Source organism: Helianthus annuus, chromosome 14 (assembly GCF_002127325.2).
Source record: "Helianthus annuus cultivar XRQ/B chromosome 14, HanXRQr2.0-SUNRISE, whole genome shotgun sequence".
Taxonomy (NCBI): domain Eukaryota; kingdom Viridiplantae; phylum Streptophyta; class Magnoliopsida; order Asterales; family Asteraceae; genus Helianthus; species Helianthus annuus.
In genome coordinates, this window is record NC_035446.2 from 143552652 (window position 1) to 143570751 (window position 18100).

The 18100-nt window shown below is 34.7% G+C and overlaps 2 protein-coding genes across 2 annotated transcripts; one reads left to right on the top strand and one right to left on the bottom strand.

Moving 5' to 3' along the window:
* Nucleotides 1-246: 246 nt before the first annotated feature.
* Nucleotides 247-11542, bottom strand: LOC110904101 ((S)-8-oxocitronellyl enol synthase CYC2). Its single transcript, XM_035983113.1, is given in 3 exon segments — nt 247-712; nt 10863-11312; nt 11314-11542. Coding segments are annotated over 3 exon segments (1125 nt in total). The 5' UTR covers nt 11523-11542.
* A 2421-nt stretch (nt 11543-13963) lies between these two features.
* Nucleotides 13964-17453, top strand: LOC110907512 (protein FAR1-RELATED SEQUENCE 7-like). Its single transcript, XM_022152484.1, has 7 exons — nt 13964-13997; nt 14756-14928; nt 14994-15391; nt 15669-15947; nt 16029-16593; nt 16691-17139; nt 17255-17453. The coding sequence occupies exons 1-7, from the start codon at nt 13964-13966 to the stop codon at nt 17451-17453; spliced, it is 2097 nt and encodes a 698-aa protein (XP_022008176.1).
* Nucleotides 17454-18100: the final 647 nt, after the last annotated feature.

The window sequence follows — 18100 nt, forward strand, 5'->3', positions numbered from 1 at the left end:
GAATTCAATTTACTTTATGTTTGATCCAATCACAATGCTTATACATGTTGCACTGAGTTCAACTGGATACGTCGAAATGTGTGTTTTCATATGGTTAATGCATCATATATAACGTTTGGACTAATCCATTCAATGTTTACGATGTACCCGCGCCGCAACGCGGACGAATCTTAACCCTAGTTGTTTAATTAATTTACAAGTACAATTATTCGTTCCCAACAACTAAAACCGTTACAATCCTAATCTTTATGGAAGTATCTTCATTTGTCTAAACCTTTGAACCCATTCTGGTATACTCTTGAGTGTATTTGCATACCCATGAAACCCAAATTCTCGACTTTTATTCATGCTACAAACGTGTTGAATCTCAAGTTTTAATACCGTATCTAGTGCACCAAAACAAGTTATCTCCTCCATTTTTGTCTTGTACAAACCATTTTCTTCAACAATTCTATCCCAAACTTCCCCTTTATCCTTCATGAACTCCACAACATCAAATTTTACTTTTTCATCAAACGGCACAAACTCAACACCAAACACATCACAAAGCACCCTCCATATCATTTTCCATGTAAACACATCACCATTCGTGCAATTAAATGCTTCATTCTTAGCTTTGTCGGTCACAGATGCCCATATTTGTTGTTCGGCTAGTACTCTAGCATCGGACACATCCCAAAAGTGTTCCCAACTGTACCTGTTACCAACATACCTATACATAATTGATCAATATGATGTAATAAATATGATATGTAAGACGGTTATTCAACCACATAGTCACCCTTATTTCTCTCTCTCTCTCTATATCTAGCCACCATAACATACAAGTGCTCATATTGTGAATTACAATCTGCTTAAAATTGGTTTTATATTAAAAGTGTCAATTTAGATATATAAATACATAAAAACCGCAATCACACGTATACAAATTCAAACTAGAGATGTAATTTTATTAGGAAAGCTTCATCCAAAAATAACCAAATTTCTCAAGGGTGCCACTAATGTCACTCAAAGTTCTTTTCCTTTTAAAATCACTAGACTTTCATTATTCTTCTGATATCGTGAAATTTTATAGATGTTTACGTTTCTAAAAAAAATAAGTAAACTAAATTGTAGAAAAGTGGAACACCTAACGAAAATTTAGCCCCAAAACACCTAAAAAACCTGATCAATTATTGTGTGAAAATTGACATTTTGGGATAAGTCACCACTACTTAATGATCACAACCAAAATATATCATTCATTGCCCAAAACACGTCAAGACCACTCGGGGCCATTCCAACATTTTTGAAAAACCCATAAGTACACTACGAAGTGAAGGCCCTTTTACAAAATTATCCTAAACTATTTTTGCAAAATTACCCTACACTTATGTCTTTAGTTTAACTCAAAAATGGGTTTTGAATGTGGGCTTTTTTTTCCTACACTATTTTAATCTGGTCTCCTCTAATAAAAGAACTACAAACACAAACAAGTTTGAACCCGAACTCTCACAATTAAGTAAATATTCAAGGACGAGATACAAATATTGTAGCCAAAGACCCAAAGTTCAACACAAAGAAACCAAAGTGTAATTAGCCGACTACGAAAATGAAAGAAATAAAGATTGTTGACCTTTTAAATCCAATCTAAAAATATATCTATAGATATAATTTAGAGTAAAACGTCAAAATGGTTTCTGAGTTAGGCCACTTTTGTCACTTCAGACAAAAAATAAACCTTTTAAATATGTCCATGAGGTTTTACTTTTGTTGTCACTTTCATGTAATTGTATTTAATTAAAATGTATTATGGCATAAAATGACGATTTTCCTGCAAATGAGGAAAACGGCAAAAGGGGGAGATGTTAAGAGAAAATTCTAACCCAGTTTGCCAGTTGAATAAAAATGGCAACAAAAATGAAATCTTAGGGACCCAGATACAAAAAGTTTTATTTTTGAACGGAAGTGGCAAAAGTAACCTAACTCAGCGACTATTTGACATTTGACTCTATATTTTAAGTAATATGGTTCTTTCCATCGAGTTTTCTTAACGCTGTTTCTTTTCTTTTGTACACCTCAATACCCCTTCCCTGGTTTTTTCTCTTTCTTTTTTCTAGTTGAAAGGCAAAATTTTATTAACAAAAATTGTACATCGGATACAGAGAAACCCCCAAGTACCATTAGTTGACCAGCAAAGCAGCCAACGACACAAGGCCCAAAACAAACGATGTCACGATGTGTGTGTGTGAGCCCATGCGAATTGATATCTCTTCTTTCTTTTAATTCTTTTTAATGGGTTGTTGCAACACTTGTTTGTGGGCTCTCAGTAAGCCTTTGGGTTTTATCAGTTGGGCTGAAATGTTAGGTTTAAACCAATAGATTTTACAAAGAGTAAATTATAGTTTGCCTTCATCTAATTTGGGTCACTTTTAACTTACCTCTTTAAATCAAAAACATTTTATACTACGCCATGAAACTTGTATTTTCTTGCAATTTGTCACCCCTTTGGTTTGTTTTCCATCCATTCTGTTGACTTTGACTGTTTCGGAGGATAATGTTGTATGAATGAATTTCTATCAATAAAGGATTGGATTAAAAAGAAAACTCTGATAGTCTCATGAGTAGGAAGTGAAGTGATAATGGTTTAGGTTGGAAAAGATCAGATTGTGTTAAAGAATGACCTATCTCGAAGTCTTGAACACACTGATGCTAACCTTAATCGATGTCCGCTAGTAAACCCTAACCTAAAGAGTCAACAAGAAGTTGAAATCTTGGTGGTGTATTCTCATCTCATGTGACATCATTTTCTTCCGCAAGTGAATCTTCACCATGTTCACTGAGTGTGTCAGATTATGGAGTAACTAGTGATATTACCACACAAATTTCAGATACAACGGGAAACTTTTGGATTGAGCCTTTTTTTTTTACCAGAAGATGACGGTAACATCGTATCATCAAGTGATAACATGTTCTCATCATTTGGCATAACAGATGATCTCATCTCCTTTTTTTATTGTTGTTGTTGCTTGAGCCTTGTTGCTTTGTTCTTTTATTTTTATTTTTACTGTTGCTTTTGTGTGTTAGAAAAGTTGCAATTTGTGCTGACTACTCGTTTTCCCGTTCTATAATACGGGTGTGAACCTGTTATGCTTGCATTTTCAGGATGCTATTACGGTGGTGGAGAGAAGGAAAGAAGAGAATTGGGTAAAATACGAAAGAGTATTATAATGTGACATTTCATGAACAGGATTTTAGACAACTTTTGAAGTGGATTTATGGGTTGGTTAAGTTACACTGAGAAACTTAACTTTCTTTTTGTATATGAAGTTGTTATTTGACCCTAAAACTACTAAGTTAATTTCTCTAGTTTGGTGGTGGGTGGTGGGCTGTGGTGGTGGTGGTGATGGTGGGTGGTGGCTGATTGTAAAAGTGACGAAACCACAAGGGTGCATATTGCAAGAGGAAAAGAGTATAATTGTCATTTCACATTCATCATGGATGGAAAGTTAGCAGAATGGATGGGTGTGACAAATTGCAATAAAATACAAGTTCATGACAAAGTATAAAAAGTTTTTGATTTAAGGAGGGAAAGCAAAAAGTGACTTAAATCATATGGAGACAAATTGTAATTTACTCTTCTACAAAACTGGTGGGCATTTGGTTCACGGATTTTTTTTTTTTTTTTTTTTTTTTTTTTGTAATGGAGTTGGAAATGGAAATGAAATTGGAATTGGAATGAAATACTTTAAAAATTTGTAAGGTGTTTGGTTGGTAAATTTGTTAATGGAATTGGCATGTTATAATAACTAAAAGACAAATTAACCCCCACCCCACTAAGGAAAAATCTTTGACATCTTCATCCTAAATTCATGTACGGGTTCAGCGTAAATCACCACTCCTATTCTCTGCACGATTCATGGTTGGTTGGGAACGAAGCTGCCCATCGTTGTTTTGATTTCGGTCCTAATTTCGTGTTCGTTTGTTTTCTTTGATGAATCTGACACATCCTTGTGTTGAGTTTTCATTTCAATTTTAATATGTGAAACTTATCAAACACTATATTATGTTTTACTAAAGGAAAATCAATCTTTGTTTCATCTTTTATTTGAATTTTATGAACTCGTTAAACATTGACCTGTTTATGATTTCAGTTTTTTTAAAAGTGCTTTTGACTTTCATCAATATAAGGCTGTAGGGTGTGGTATAAAGTCTTTAGGGGCTTTATCACGTCACATCAGCGCCACGTAGACGCCACCTCATATGAGGGGCTTTAAAGCCCCATCCTTTAACATCTTTACAAAGGTTTAAAGCCCCTTTTAAATTGTATAATCACTCAATATTAACTAAATACCCTTCAAATTTGATTACTTTACATCAATAGCGCAGGTAAGCGAGCAACAAGCTGCGCCGCTACCCCTTTTTGAATAGCAAACCCTAGCCTATTAAAGACAAATCCCTGCCCCCCTGTTGATGAGCAACTGTTATGGACAACCTTGTGGACCCTAGTCAACAAACGGATAGCTTCTGGAGCTAGGGAGCCAAAGGTGTCGAAGGCGAAGGGGACAAATACATGTTGGTTATCAGCACATGCTTTAGCGTGTTTATCCACCTTTTTTGATTCTGCTTTCCTTATAGCTTGTCCTGCTACAAACCCGCTTTCCCTTAAACCAGCTAAGGGGGAGACTCCTGTGAGATCCACACAAGCATGTTTCCCTCCTGCCCCGCCAAAGACGAGCAGATCCGCTGGTCTCAGTGTAGATCTCCCTTCCATGGGGTCTGTAAGGAAATTCACAGGGGCCTCCTTCTTCGCAGAAATCCCCGCTCTCCTCAAGATGTCCCCCAAAACATCTCTCACCCAGTCATGCCGATATTTGAAACCAGGGAGCTCCTTACAATGAACAGCATGCTCCCCGTATTTATCCATGCAGGCTTTACGGCAGATTGGGCAGGTTTCAAATAATATAAAAAAAGGAAATCAAAAAAAGAAGGAAATTGATTGGTGGAAAAATGAATGGGTCCCACATGATTGGCGTTAAAATGGTCGTTAACATGCTGGCAGGGCTTGGATACTGTCCCCTGTTTAACAATGGTGGTGTGATCGATGACACCCCGGGGCGCTATAATTGGTGACATGGCAGGGGGCGCGATATACCCTGTGGCCTAAATAATGCAACTTGACAAAAACATTCATTTGATTTGCACTTTCATTCGATTGTGGTAAAAAAAAACATTCGATTGTGATTGATTAGTTTTAATTAAGAAGGAATCTGTTCAACATTCTATTGTAATGTAAACTTTCCTAGTAGGTTGAAGTATTCTTAAATTACTTCAGATAAAGGAATTTAATGGAATTCTTTCCATTCTAATGGTCAACCAAACACAATTTTAGACGGACTTAATTCCAAATCCAATTCAAATTTCATAGAATTTCACGAACCAAACATGCTTTGCTTTCACTTTCCAGCGTTCCGGCAATTGCTACATATTTAATTGAAGGCTTCACTTTTAAATTGCTAATTCCAATTTAGCAGATTATTTTAACTTGTTCAATCATCAACTTCAAACGTGACAAGAACAAATCAGTGTAGTGTTTCTTCAGATAAACCATCATTTTAGTTCGTCATTACTTGACACCTACAAAACATAAATACCATATAAAGTATAAAATATTTTATAAAAATATAACACATTCAATAAATAGTTACCAATAGGGGTGTGCGTTGGTCGGTTTGGGTCGGTTTTTTGCCAAAACCATAACCATTACCGATCGATTATGATGTTTATGGTTAATCGGTTTACAAGGTTATAGTGGGTCGGTTATCGGTGATTAATCACTAATTTAGTCCTAGCTAAATATTGCTCAAATTTTTAAAAAATAAAATAAATTGTTATCACATATTTCTATACATTAGCATATTACATAGTGTAAATATACATAGAATCTATAATATTAATACAGATTATTGCCGAATATTCAAACAAATATATTTCACAAATTCATATAAGCATTTAACCAAAACGATATGAAATAACTAATAACTACCAAAGCATTCAATGAAAACAATATGAAATAACCAAACTACTAAAAGCATTCAACCAAAAACATCAAGTATTTAAAAAAATGTTGAAAAGTCCTAAATCCGACAAAGATTTTACTACATGTCGGTTTGGTTATAGTGGGTATGTAAACATTGATAACCATAACTGACCCGTTACTTTCGGTTTTCAAAAAAACCATTAACCGACCCACCGGTTTTTAATTTGGTTCAGTTTTTTCGATTCGGTTTTGTCGGTTAATTCGATGATGATTCGTTTATTTCAGTTTTTTGCACACCCCTAGTTACCAACTTACCATGCATATAGGAGATTCTCATTAAAACTGAAAATTACCTTTTTAGATGGACCCGAGATTGGTCCAATGGGGTTTGATTGCAATCTTTTGAACAATACCAGCAGATAAAATGTGAAACATCATCACAATTTTGATACACTTTAGTCACACAACAAATAATTAGCAAAAGATTGGTAAAAATGAATATGATAAAGAAAACATTAAATTACTTGATACAGCTATCTATCTTTTATCAAACAAATTGTTTGTTTTGGAAAATGGCATAGTTACTTACCCATGGAAAGAAATAGAGGATTATTTGAGCTTTAAGGGGGTAGGGGGCGTTTCACTAGTGATTGAGTTCCATCACTCACAACATCCAATCAAGTTCCGTCATGTCATCGAGCATTATTTCATCACTAGTGATGGATTTTAGTGGAAATGTCCATCACTCACCACACAAACATCTACCATTGAAAAACAACTGAACATGTGCAACACCAAAAACATCTTCACGCGTGATCACGAGCACACGTTAAGTTTTCCACGCGTGAGGAGCAAGAGTGGCGGTGGTGTATAATGGCATTCCATGTGTGGTCTTTTGGTGAAAACAGGGCGCCCCGGGTGGCCTAAGTAAAAGTAGCCTTGAAAATTGTGTTGTGCTGGCGTTGGAGATTTTTATTCTTGTTACTTTTTATCTTCAAGATCCCGTCTTTAAATTTTTTTTACTTTGTATTTTTAAGTCATTAAGGGTAAAATAAACCTTTTACACACATGTTAAAAAGTTTTAATGGGCACCCACTTCATAAACCAAATGTGTTACCCATAGTATATAAACATACCAAATGAAATATTCCTGTAATTCTTTCGTTTATTTATTTCTCATTTCTTTTCTTGATTACAATGTATTTATTGAAAAGAATTGCAACTTTTATAAAACTCTGAATTTTTATATATATTTTTCATAATTTTATTTATCTATGCATTTTATAAGATCCAAATTGTTATATATAGGATTTGGATTTATTGTTTTATTTAATTCATATACATATGTTTCATATTTTGTTATTTAATTCATATAAACACATTTTTCATATTTTGTTTAATTTATTAAACATCAGTAACTCATAATTCAGTTATTATTCAAATACAATTATTCATACAAACCATTTAAAAGGTAGAATTTATCACACTTCTGATGGATAACACAACCTTCGCACTTGATGTGGATCGCTTGGGTTTGATAGTAACTATGAAAATAGAAGGGATTCCAGAATAGAAAATAGTGAGGAGTTTGGATAATAACTTTCTGCAAGCCTTTTATTAATAACAAAGCCCTCCTTATATAGAAGGAAAATACAAAAGTAAACATTACTTTTATGAAAGATGGGTATTACCCATTCTTCCTTTATTCTAGCAAATGAAAAGCAAAAAGGAACGTTGCATTATTCCAAATACAAATTCAAATAAAAAGTAAACGTTGCAATGTGGCTGCATGCTTTCGATTAGTAAGTGGGCTTCTTGTTCTTGGGCTCTTGCACATTTGACTTGGGTTTATTAAGTGGAGGCCCAGGTACGTAACACAATCCTTATGGAAGTATCTTCATTTGCCTCAACCTATGGGCCCATTCTGTTATACTCTTGGGCGTATTTGCATACTCATGAAACCCAAATTCTCGACTTTTAGTCATGCTAAGAACATGTTGAACCTCAAGTTTTAATATTGTATCTAATGCACCAAAACAAGTCATCTCCTCCATTTTTGTCTTGTACAATCCATTTTCTTCAACAATTTTATCCCAAACTTCTCCTTTATCCTTCATGAACTCCACAATATCAAACTTTTCTTTCTCATCAAATGGCACAAACTCAACATCAAACGTGTCGCAAAGTAACTTCCACATCATTTTCCATGTGAACACATCACCATTTGTGCAATTAAAAGCTTCATTCTTAGCCTTGTCGGTAACCGATGCCCATACATGTTGTTCAGCTATCACTCTAGCATTAGTCATATCCCAGAAGTGCTCCCAACTGAATTTGTTACCAAAATACCTATAGATATACCATGATCAAAATTTATAGGGTTGTTAAGTAGAAAATGAATTTTAAGCTTACGTATTCAAGAAATGTAATAGCATCTTTAAGTATAGCTGTAACGAGTGGGCTATGGGCTAATGGCTATGTCCTCATGTTGCGGAGGTTTGGTTTGGAATTAAATTTATGGCGTAGGTAAAAATAAGCGTGTCGCAGTGGTATAATAAAAATTTTATAAAACATTATATTTAAAAAGAAACAAAACATGTTTCTTCGATCAAAAACCATAAAAACGAATACCGACACCGGTTCTAATAATACGATACTGGTATCAACGTTGTTAGGATGGTATTAGTCCGGTTAGTTTCATTGCCGGTCTTTATTATGGTCTTTATTATGAAACAATAAATACATTATTTTGAACACAAATTAATTGTAACGGTACATGTACTCGTCATAGTTTAGGATACAAAGAAAAAGTTTATTTAAAAGTTGTTTAATGTAGGCCAAAAATAAAGTCGAGTGACCCAAAAAAATAAAGTTGTATATTACATTAAAAACCATAAAAACGAAAACTGGTACTGGTTCTGATAATACCAATATCGGTACTGATGTTGTTCGCTTGATATCAGTTCCATTTGTTATGGTGCCTGTAACTGCACCCGATAAAGCCCACAATACCAAAAATATACTTGATAATTCTGAACACAGCTCCGTTTTCAACAAAATATATACTGCAATCTCAATTAAAAAAAAATGATAAACACAACTTTATGTATTCGGTTTTTTAAAGCAAAAAAACATAGGTGATCAACGAAAGATCGCATCACTTTAAAATTAATTTAGAGACCATAAAAATAGGGTGGTGGTCAATTGACAAACACAAAACTTTTAAACAACTGAATTTGGGAAGGGGGGGGGGGTTTGGGTTTAAGTTCCATAGACGACAAGAATTAAAAGAAATTTGTCATTCAAAAAAAAAATTATAGACCTTGGTTTTAGAAATATGATAATTTCGATTGCTTAAACTCATAATCATACTCTAATTTCCCTACAAGGTAAATCACTTATTGTGTTAAGTTTTCTTTCATATATCAAATTGTTGAACAAATCAAAATACACAAAAAATACGTAGATAGATTTGGATCTAACCAAACTGTCAAAAGACATTTCCTTATTATCCGCACACACAGGTGGAAAAGTAAGATGAAGATGAAACATTAGATCTCTCATTCTTTGCTTTAGGCCTAGTAACCTATTAAAGACTTAAAAAACATTTATTCTAATCGCATGCCATATCTAGAAAAAAAAATAGGGATAGAATGATAGATAAATGCATGCACCTAAAGTGGTAGTTTTTTTTCCTAATATAGTAGTTGCCTATCATTGGAAAGGGACAGGTAAATGCATGCACCTAAAGTGGTAGCTTTTTTTCTAATATAGTAGTTGACTATTATCTCATCCGTAGTAGTCGTAAAGCTCTTTATGAGTCGTTATGCGACATGTGTCATGTCATGTCTTATGGGGGTTTTACGGGGCTTTATATCACTAGACCCGTAGTTATAAATCTCTACCCATTATTAACTAATTATTAATTTTCAATTTTATTAATTAATTATAAAAAACCTTGCCTTTTGTGATTGGTCAAAATTTTGAAAAGAACCTCCATAACGCCGCGAAATGCATGGCGCCTCCCCACTTTTTTGCCCCATAACGCCGCCCGTCGCGGTGTGCGGGGCGTTATGGGACATTATGGCCTAAAAAACCCACTCTTCGTGCCCCACTACAGGTAAACTTATTGGAAATAAGGTCTTCTTGAATATAATCAACAATAAATTTAACAAGAAAAAAACTCATTAATTAAAATTGAAGGTATAAGAACCCAAAACATATAACCCTTGTTTATACTAAACAATCCCTTTGGAGAACAACAAGTAACCTACTCTTATAAATAAACTGCCTAAAATGAACTAAACCATTTAGCATCCTTTAACTTTTAAATTACAACAAGATTAGTCCCAAACACCCATAACTGGTTTAACTGTGATACCCAATGTGATCATGTCAGTGTATAACCATCTCTTTTTCTCACTCAAGGTATCATACCAGCACAATATGGAAATGGTTATACAGTTCTTGCAATTTTTTGATAAAGAAACACGTCCACACATGTATAAGTAACTCCTAAGTTTGTTCAAATTGTACTGGTTAGTTATTTCAGTTGTCCCCAAGGAATATGTTGTGGTGCCATGGTAGTAAGGTTTCACTCATCTATCAAAAAGATGGAGGGTTCAGATCCGGCAAGGTGTAGTTATAGAGATAAAGGGTGATAAAAATATTTTTTAATCATCCTTTTATCTTAATCACCCTCTATCTATATCGATAAGAGTATTTAGTACTAGGTTAGTTTGCTGTTAAAATAGGTTATATAATCACACATGAACAAGCACAAACGCCCCATCGATCAAAGGAATTGCATGATCTAGACAAAAGTATAGATTGAAATACATACCTAAAGGGATAGTTTTGGTGTTTGCAAACTAACGCATAGACGGCGAGTGTGAGTGGTATATTAAAGTAACTTCTTGTTGATACACCAAGGAATATAGAAGGACGATGTATGGAATAAGTGAAAGATTTTGAGTAGGAAGCTAAAATGTCTTCCACATTATAGTAGAAATTTGGTAAAGGTAGTCTAGGATAATCCTCTATGAAGGGTGAGTCATGAGGGCTAAGTTGAGTTGAAAGAATTGGATCAAAAAGAGGACCTACGTAGTGTTTTGAGCCTGTTTGCAACGTTACATGACTGAGTTTTGAGTTAGGAGAAGAAGTTAATGCATTAAGGACATTAGAAAGCATAGTGGTGTTAAGGGAAATGCAGACTTGTTCAGTTTCTTGGAATTGTATGGCTAGCCAAAAGACATGGGTGATTTGGGATGAAAGTGGAGCCAGGATTTCATGTTATGTGTTGGTTTAGGGTGTCTAACATGATGTGCTTGTCGAGGAGGGAGGATGGGAACCAGGTGGGTAATGATCGTCGTGATACACCGTAGACAGTCCACGGACCGCCTAATGCTGTTGGCTGCTTTAAGGCCTTGACGATGGCATCACCCATCATGGCGGTGACACCCACTATAAGAGCCACTGCTTGTCTGGGCTTTGCTTGCTCCATTGTGTGACAGTGTTGGTGGTGGTGACTGAAAGAGATGAGAAATATGATATGGGACTATGAACTTTATATAGTTGAGGAGATGAATTTACTATAGATTTTGCTTGATGTGACCTTGGATTTAAACTTTCACCTATAAAAGTAAATTTGGAATACTGATGAACCACTGGAGTATAATCGTGTCATCAACGAAATCACCCGATCATATCCAACTCCACTATACACCAAACTTTAATTTCACCTATTTACAAAATATAAATTTGCAACATTTTCTTGCTTTACATTCCTGTAACTTATGGATTAACTTATGGATTGGGTGTTTTTCAAAAAAGTTTTTGTATTTTCCATTTAACCTCTTTAACTTTTTTACTTTTAACCCATAGCTTTTCATCTTTTATAATTTAACCTCTACACTTTTTATTTTAACTTTCGCCCCCATACTTTTCATGTTTTGCAAGTTTTTTCGTTTTACGTCTAATTCTAAATTTTGCGAGTCAACTCGCCGCAACATGCGTGTGAGGTTCAACCGTTTTTCGTCTGTTTTTTCCTATTTGACAGACCAGTCACAATGCATCTATTTTTCTTCGTTTAACAAATTCGTCGTAACGCGCAGGTCCTAAATCGACTTAGTTATTATTTTCAACGTTTAACGTTTATGGCTAATTTCTTCGCATTAACACGTCACAACGGACAGGCGTGGTTGAACGATTTCACGTCTGTTTTTCGTTCGGTGTTATTTTTTTACGTTTTTTATTTTATTTTCACGAGCACTTCTAATGTTGATGGTCGTTGTCAGTGGTGTGACATTAGTGCTACTTGTCACGATTTTAAGAACGTATTTAACCTATTAAGTTATTACTAATAATTTGTTTCGAGTTTACCACCGTACCCCCTTTACTTAAGAAAAAACTATTTTTTTACGTGCATATTTTTGTGTACGTGTCAGTATAAATTCGATTTTCTCTACATTTTGACGTAAACTTTTCTTGGAAATGATTCAGGTTTAATATAATAGGTGTTCATTTGAAAAAAGGGGTATTGGATTTTAATAATCCCAAGTTTCACTAATTGGCCGGTAATAATCCCAACTTCAAAAATTGCCTACAGCAGTCCCAACTTGTAAGATTTTGGCCACCAATGATCCTTGTCTAACTGGGTTATAACCCAATTAGTTTTTTGAAGTTTTGAGCGGCGGAGAAGGTCACTAGAGGTTGGAGATGACAAGTGGTGGTCTCCTTTGGTGGTTTCAGGGGTAAAGAAGGTCGTCGGAATAAGGTGGTCTCCATCTATCAACCCTTCCCTTATATTTAAAATTAAAAAAAAAAAAAACTACTAAAAATTCACTACATCCCATCAACTATTTCTCTACCTTACCCCTTAAGTTTTAAAAAATTGTTACACTAACTTTTCATATATAAAAAACTAATATTCAGCATCCATAAATGGTAAAATTCCTTTAAAAGGGTAATCTCTACCCCGACCTTGTATTTTGAAAAACTGTTATACTAACTTTTCATATATAAAAAAAACTAATATTCAGCATCCATAAATGGTAAAATTCCTTTAAAAGGGTATTCTCTACCCCGCCCTTGTATTTTGAAAAACTGTTACACTAACTTTTCATATATAAAAAAACTAATATTCACCCTCCATAAATGCTAAAATTCCTTTACAAGGGTAAGAAATCATGTGGTTATGCTCTATGGTATGAGGTTATTTTACACACACTTAACTACTGAAAAATCTAATATGAGTTAGTGATAAGGACCACGTGAGTGCAAAAATTACAACAATCGGTACCAACTCTGTAATTATTAAACCATTAGGAGCACATATATAACATTTGCAAACCACAGAAACCAACCAAGCATTTAACTCTTTTTATGTTAAACGATACATGTGTTATATCTTCACCCCACTAAATTCCTCATCCTTTTCAATAAATGAATAACATCCACACCTCTATTTCCTCTTCCCCACCCAGCACCAATCTTTGTACTTTGTTCATCGATGTGTATTAATCTAATGAAGAGATTCTTTTCATAAAAATAAACCACCATGTTCATTGATTTATTAATTATTTAAATCAGTTGAAGGACCCCAAAAAGTATATATAATTTAAGAGTAGGAGTTGTGTGGAAAGTCTATTTTTCCTAGAAAGTCTAAGAAGCAATAGTAATTAGACATGTGTCATGGATGTATTTTAACTAGAAGGGCAAACATGTAATTTCATATATTAATTTTATTTTTGGTAATTATCTCAAATAACTATTTTTTGCATGATCATATGTGTAACCGATTACATGCATGATTTTCGGGATTATAGTTTTTTTTTAATCCAAATATCACGAACACACGAAACAAATATCTATATATTGTAATTTCGATCATTCTATTCTTCACCAGCATCGTTCATATTCAATATTATTTCAGTGTAAAAAATCATGGCTTCGAACACTCTTGTTGATGGTGGAGATGGTAATTACAGTTACTTTTGTAGTTTTTTGTGTTGTTTATTCTATTTTTTCTGCAAAATCGTCAGTTTGTTCTTGATGCTGTGTTTTAACAGCCAGAGAGGTTGAGGTTTTAGTGTATAGTGAATCTATAAAGTGACTGATGTTTTGTAATCTGAAGATTTTTTTTTCTTAAGATATTTCATGGTGTGTTTTAAAATCCATATGTGTAATTTATGTGGCAAACCATCATCTTTGTTATTGGTGTTGTGTTTTAACAGTAATGTGTTTTACCAGTTATGTGTTTTAACAGATCTTGAGGTTGTAGTCAACGTTTTGTATGTTTTAACAGTTATTCAGGTTGAAGTGAATGTTTTTTATAGTTCCATCTTGTATGTTGTGTTTTAACAGTAATGTGTTTTACCAGTTATGTGTTTTTAACAGATATTGAGGTTGTAGTCAACGTTTTTTATAGTTTCTTCTTGAATGATGTGTTTTATCAGTAATGTGTTTTACCAGTTATGTGTTTTAACAGATTTTGAGGTTGTAGTCCAAGGTTTTTATTTTTTCATTGAATGGTGTGTTTTAACTTGCATTATTTTGTTCTTTCCCATGGTTATTACTTTCTTTGCATTCAAGTCAGATTTTGTTGTTTTGGTGTGTTATATAAGTTCACTAGGTGGTAGCATGGTCAGTATGTTTTTTTACTTTGGCCTGATTTTTTTTTCATCTCATTGTGTTTTACAGATGTGTTATATGCTCATTTTTTGTCATGTGTTGTAGATGCACCCAATTACCAATTACGTGGTGTTGAACAAGTCTCTCCAAACTCTGGAACAAATAGATATATTCCAGATTCACCCTCTTCGTTGACGCCAACAGAGGGCATGTTATTTGACACAGTTGATGATGCGTATAACTTTTACAAAACTTACGCAGGAGCTGGAGGTTGGACTGTTAGGAAGGGCACACAGCACGAGAACCGTGGTATTGTTATAAACAAGTATTTTTTTGTTTAAAGGAGGGTCAAAAAGAGTTTCAACCGGTCGATACTTTAGTCGAACAACCGTCTGATAGGTGGGTACGTAGGGTACCATCCAAAAGGACCGGATGCCAAGCTGCGATCAGAATAAAGCTTACCGATGCCAAGAAGTATCTGCTGTATCATTTTACAAAGGCGCACAACCATGATTTTGTGCACGAAGAAGACTTACATCTTCTCAAGGAAAACAGAGGTATTAATCGTGCACACGAAGAGATGATAAACAAGATGTCACATCTCAACATTGGTCCTGTTCGTGCATTTAACATTATGAAGGAAGTGTATGGTGGGTTCGACAAAGTCGGTGCGACCAAAGTCGATTTTAAAAATTTCAAGAAAGAATTAAATCTTTTTATCGGAGAGTTTGATGCTGAAATGTTTGTCAAGCGACTGATGAGGAAAAAAAGAGTTTTTACCGAACCTCTCGTGTGAATATGAAACAACAGACGAAGGTGTGTTGAAGTGCATTTTTTGGGCCGACGAGGATATGAAAAGGAATTATTATATGTTTGGAGATGTTATATCATTTGATGCTACCTACAAGCGTAACAAGTAACGACGAGATTCATTTTTTATCTATTCATTGTTTTTTAAAACCTACTGTGTTATAAATACATTATGATATATTGTAACCGCTGATTGTTTGTTTTGCAGGTATAACATGATGTTTGTCCCTTTCATTGGGATTGATAATCACAATAGGAATGTCACACTTGGTGCTGCAATTCTCGGTTCTGAAATGGCAGAGACGTATAGCTGGTTACTTAAGGCGATCAAGAACGCATATTGGTACGCACCTCCCATAATCGTTACTGACCAAGACCCTGCAATGAAAAAGGCTATAGCGGATGTTTGGCCTGAGTCTAGGCATCGCTTATGTATGTGGCACATCATGGATAAACTCACTACAAAGGTCTGTTTTTTATATGACAGGTTTTTCTTTTTTTACATGTGTATTTTTTACTGTGTTTTAAGTTTGGTTTTTTAACATACATGCATATAATGTTCCTTTAGGTCGGGGCTGCCCTGTGTTCAAATACAGATTTTAGGAAAAGATTTGTCTGCAGTTGTTTGGACTAATTCTCTATTGCCCGAAGCGTTTGAGTCTGAATGGGCAGCTATTTTAAATGATTTCGGTTTAACCGACCATGAATGGCTGACGTATATATACGGGCTACGTGAATCATGGATTCCAGCTTACTATCGCGAAGAAGAAATGTATGGTCTTATGCGGACATCATCTAGGTCCGAAAGCGAGAATCACTTTTTTGGCAAGATTAGTAATCTAAAGTGCACGTTGGTTGAATTTCTTAGCCACTTCGACACAACTATTGAAGCGCAAAGACACGAGCATCGAAAAAACGATCATGACACTCGATACACCAACCCTGGAGAGTGGAGTGATTTTGTTCTCGAGAAGCAAGCTGCTCAGATATATACCAGAACTATATTTTTTGATGTTCAACTCGAGATTCAACATGCTATTCATCGTTGTACTAGTGTCAGATTAGATCACGTCGGTGATTTCATTAAGTTTTTTATAAAGGATCTCGATCAGCCATGTTCTTCGTTCTTCGAGGTGATATTTTGTTTTACTTTATGTATACATTATTTTTATTTTTTTTAATTATCCATCTTTTATATGAACTGTGTTTTATGGATACTAAATGTTATAGGTTATGATACGCGAGGAGGATATTACTGTTAAGTGTAACTGCAACAGGTTTGAGCAGTTTGGATTGTTGTGCAGTCACATTTTTTGTGTGTTACGGATTCTTGATGTAAGGGAGTCTCCGAAACAATATATATTGAGGCGTTGGACGCGTGAAGCTGTTCCAAATAGTTCCCCTGGGTCCATTCTTACGGATGGTGGAGATCCAGATCGTAGCGAGGAGGTTAACCGTTGTGTTCGTGAGATTAGTCACGCAGCTGAGTATGTTGTGAACAAGTTGATTTCAAAATTTGATCAGTTGTCTGATTTTCGTGATCATATCAAGCAGTTTATGTCAGTCGCTGATGAAGCTCAAATAAATGCACTTCCCAAGACACGATGTAATCGATTTGCTGAACTGCTGGGAGTTGCTCCAGAGAGCACGACCACTATCCGTGTTCCAGTTGGTACCAGGTTCAAGGGTTGTGGTTCTCATAAACGCCTTATATCTCAAAAGGAGCGAGCCATAAGTCAGTCTAGAAGTAAACGTCGTCAATGTTCATTATGTAAAAAAATATGGTCATAACAGAGTAACGTGTTGGAAATACACCGTGGCTGTGCCTGAGGCAGGTGGTTCGCGGAATGTTGAAGGTAATGTAGATACAATTGTTGAAGGAGACGCTGCTACAGTTGTTGAAGGTGATGGTCCTGGATCAAACGATGCTGATGATGTGTTGTACACATCTGGAAACGATGCAGATATGGATGATGAAGACAAGGCAGAGTAGGATCTTTTTTATTAAAATTTTAAGTCTGTTGCTGAACTATTCAATTTTCTGTTTTATTTTTCTCGTGTGTTTGTTTTGGATTTGTTTTTGTTGATTTTAAGACTTGTTGGATTCGACATTTTATGTTATTGTTGCTTTGTGTTTTAGTGTTAACCTTGTTTTTTAAATAGCCTCCTGTGTTTTATATGATGCTTGATTTGTTCGTGGTTTTGGTATATAGTTTAAGTTGTACCAAAAGTGTTTTAACTTTGTTTAAACTATAGAGAGTTGATGAAATTGATAGGCTGGTTTCTAGATCACAGTATTTCAACTTTGTTTAAAGTATTACAATGTGTTTTAACTTCTTGAGAAAACATCAGCATGTTTTATGTAATGTGTTTTATCAGTTATTGAGGTTGAAGTCGGATTTTTTATAGTTTACTTTTACTGATGTGTTTTAACAGTAAATTAATTGTTGTTTTCTCCCATGGTTATTACTTTCTTAGCATGCAGTTTTTCCCATAGTATAGGCTGGTTTCCAGATCACAGTATTTTCATAATGTATATAGGCTGTATTTTTAGAGGTAATACATTAATACAAACTGTATGTCTTATGTAGATCAAAACAAAGTAACATTATCGTCATAAATTCTCATTGTTAAAGAGGT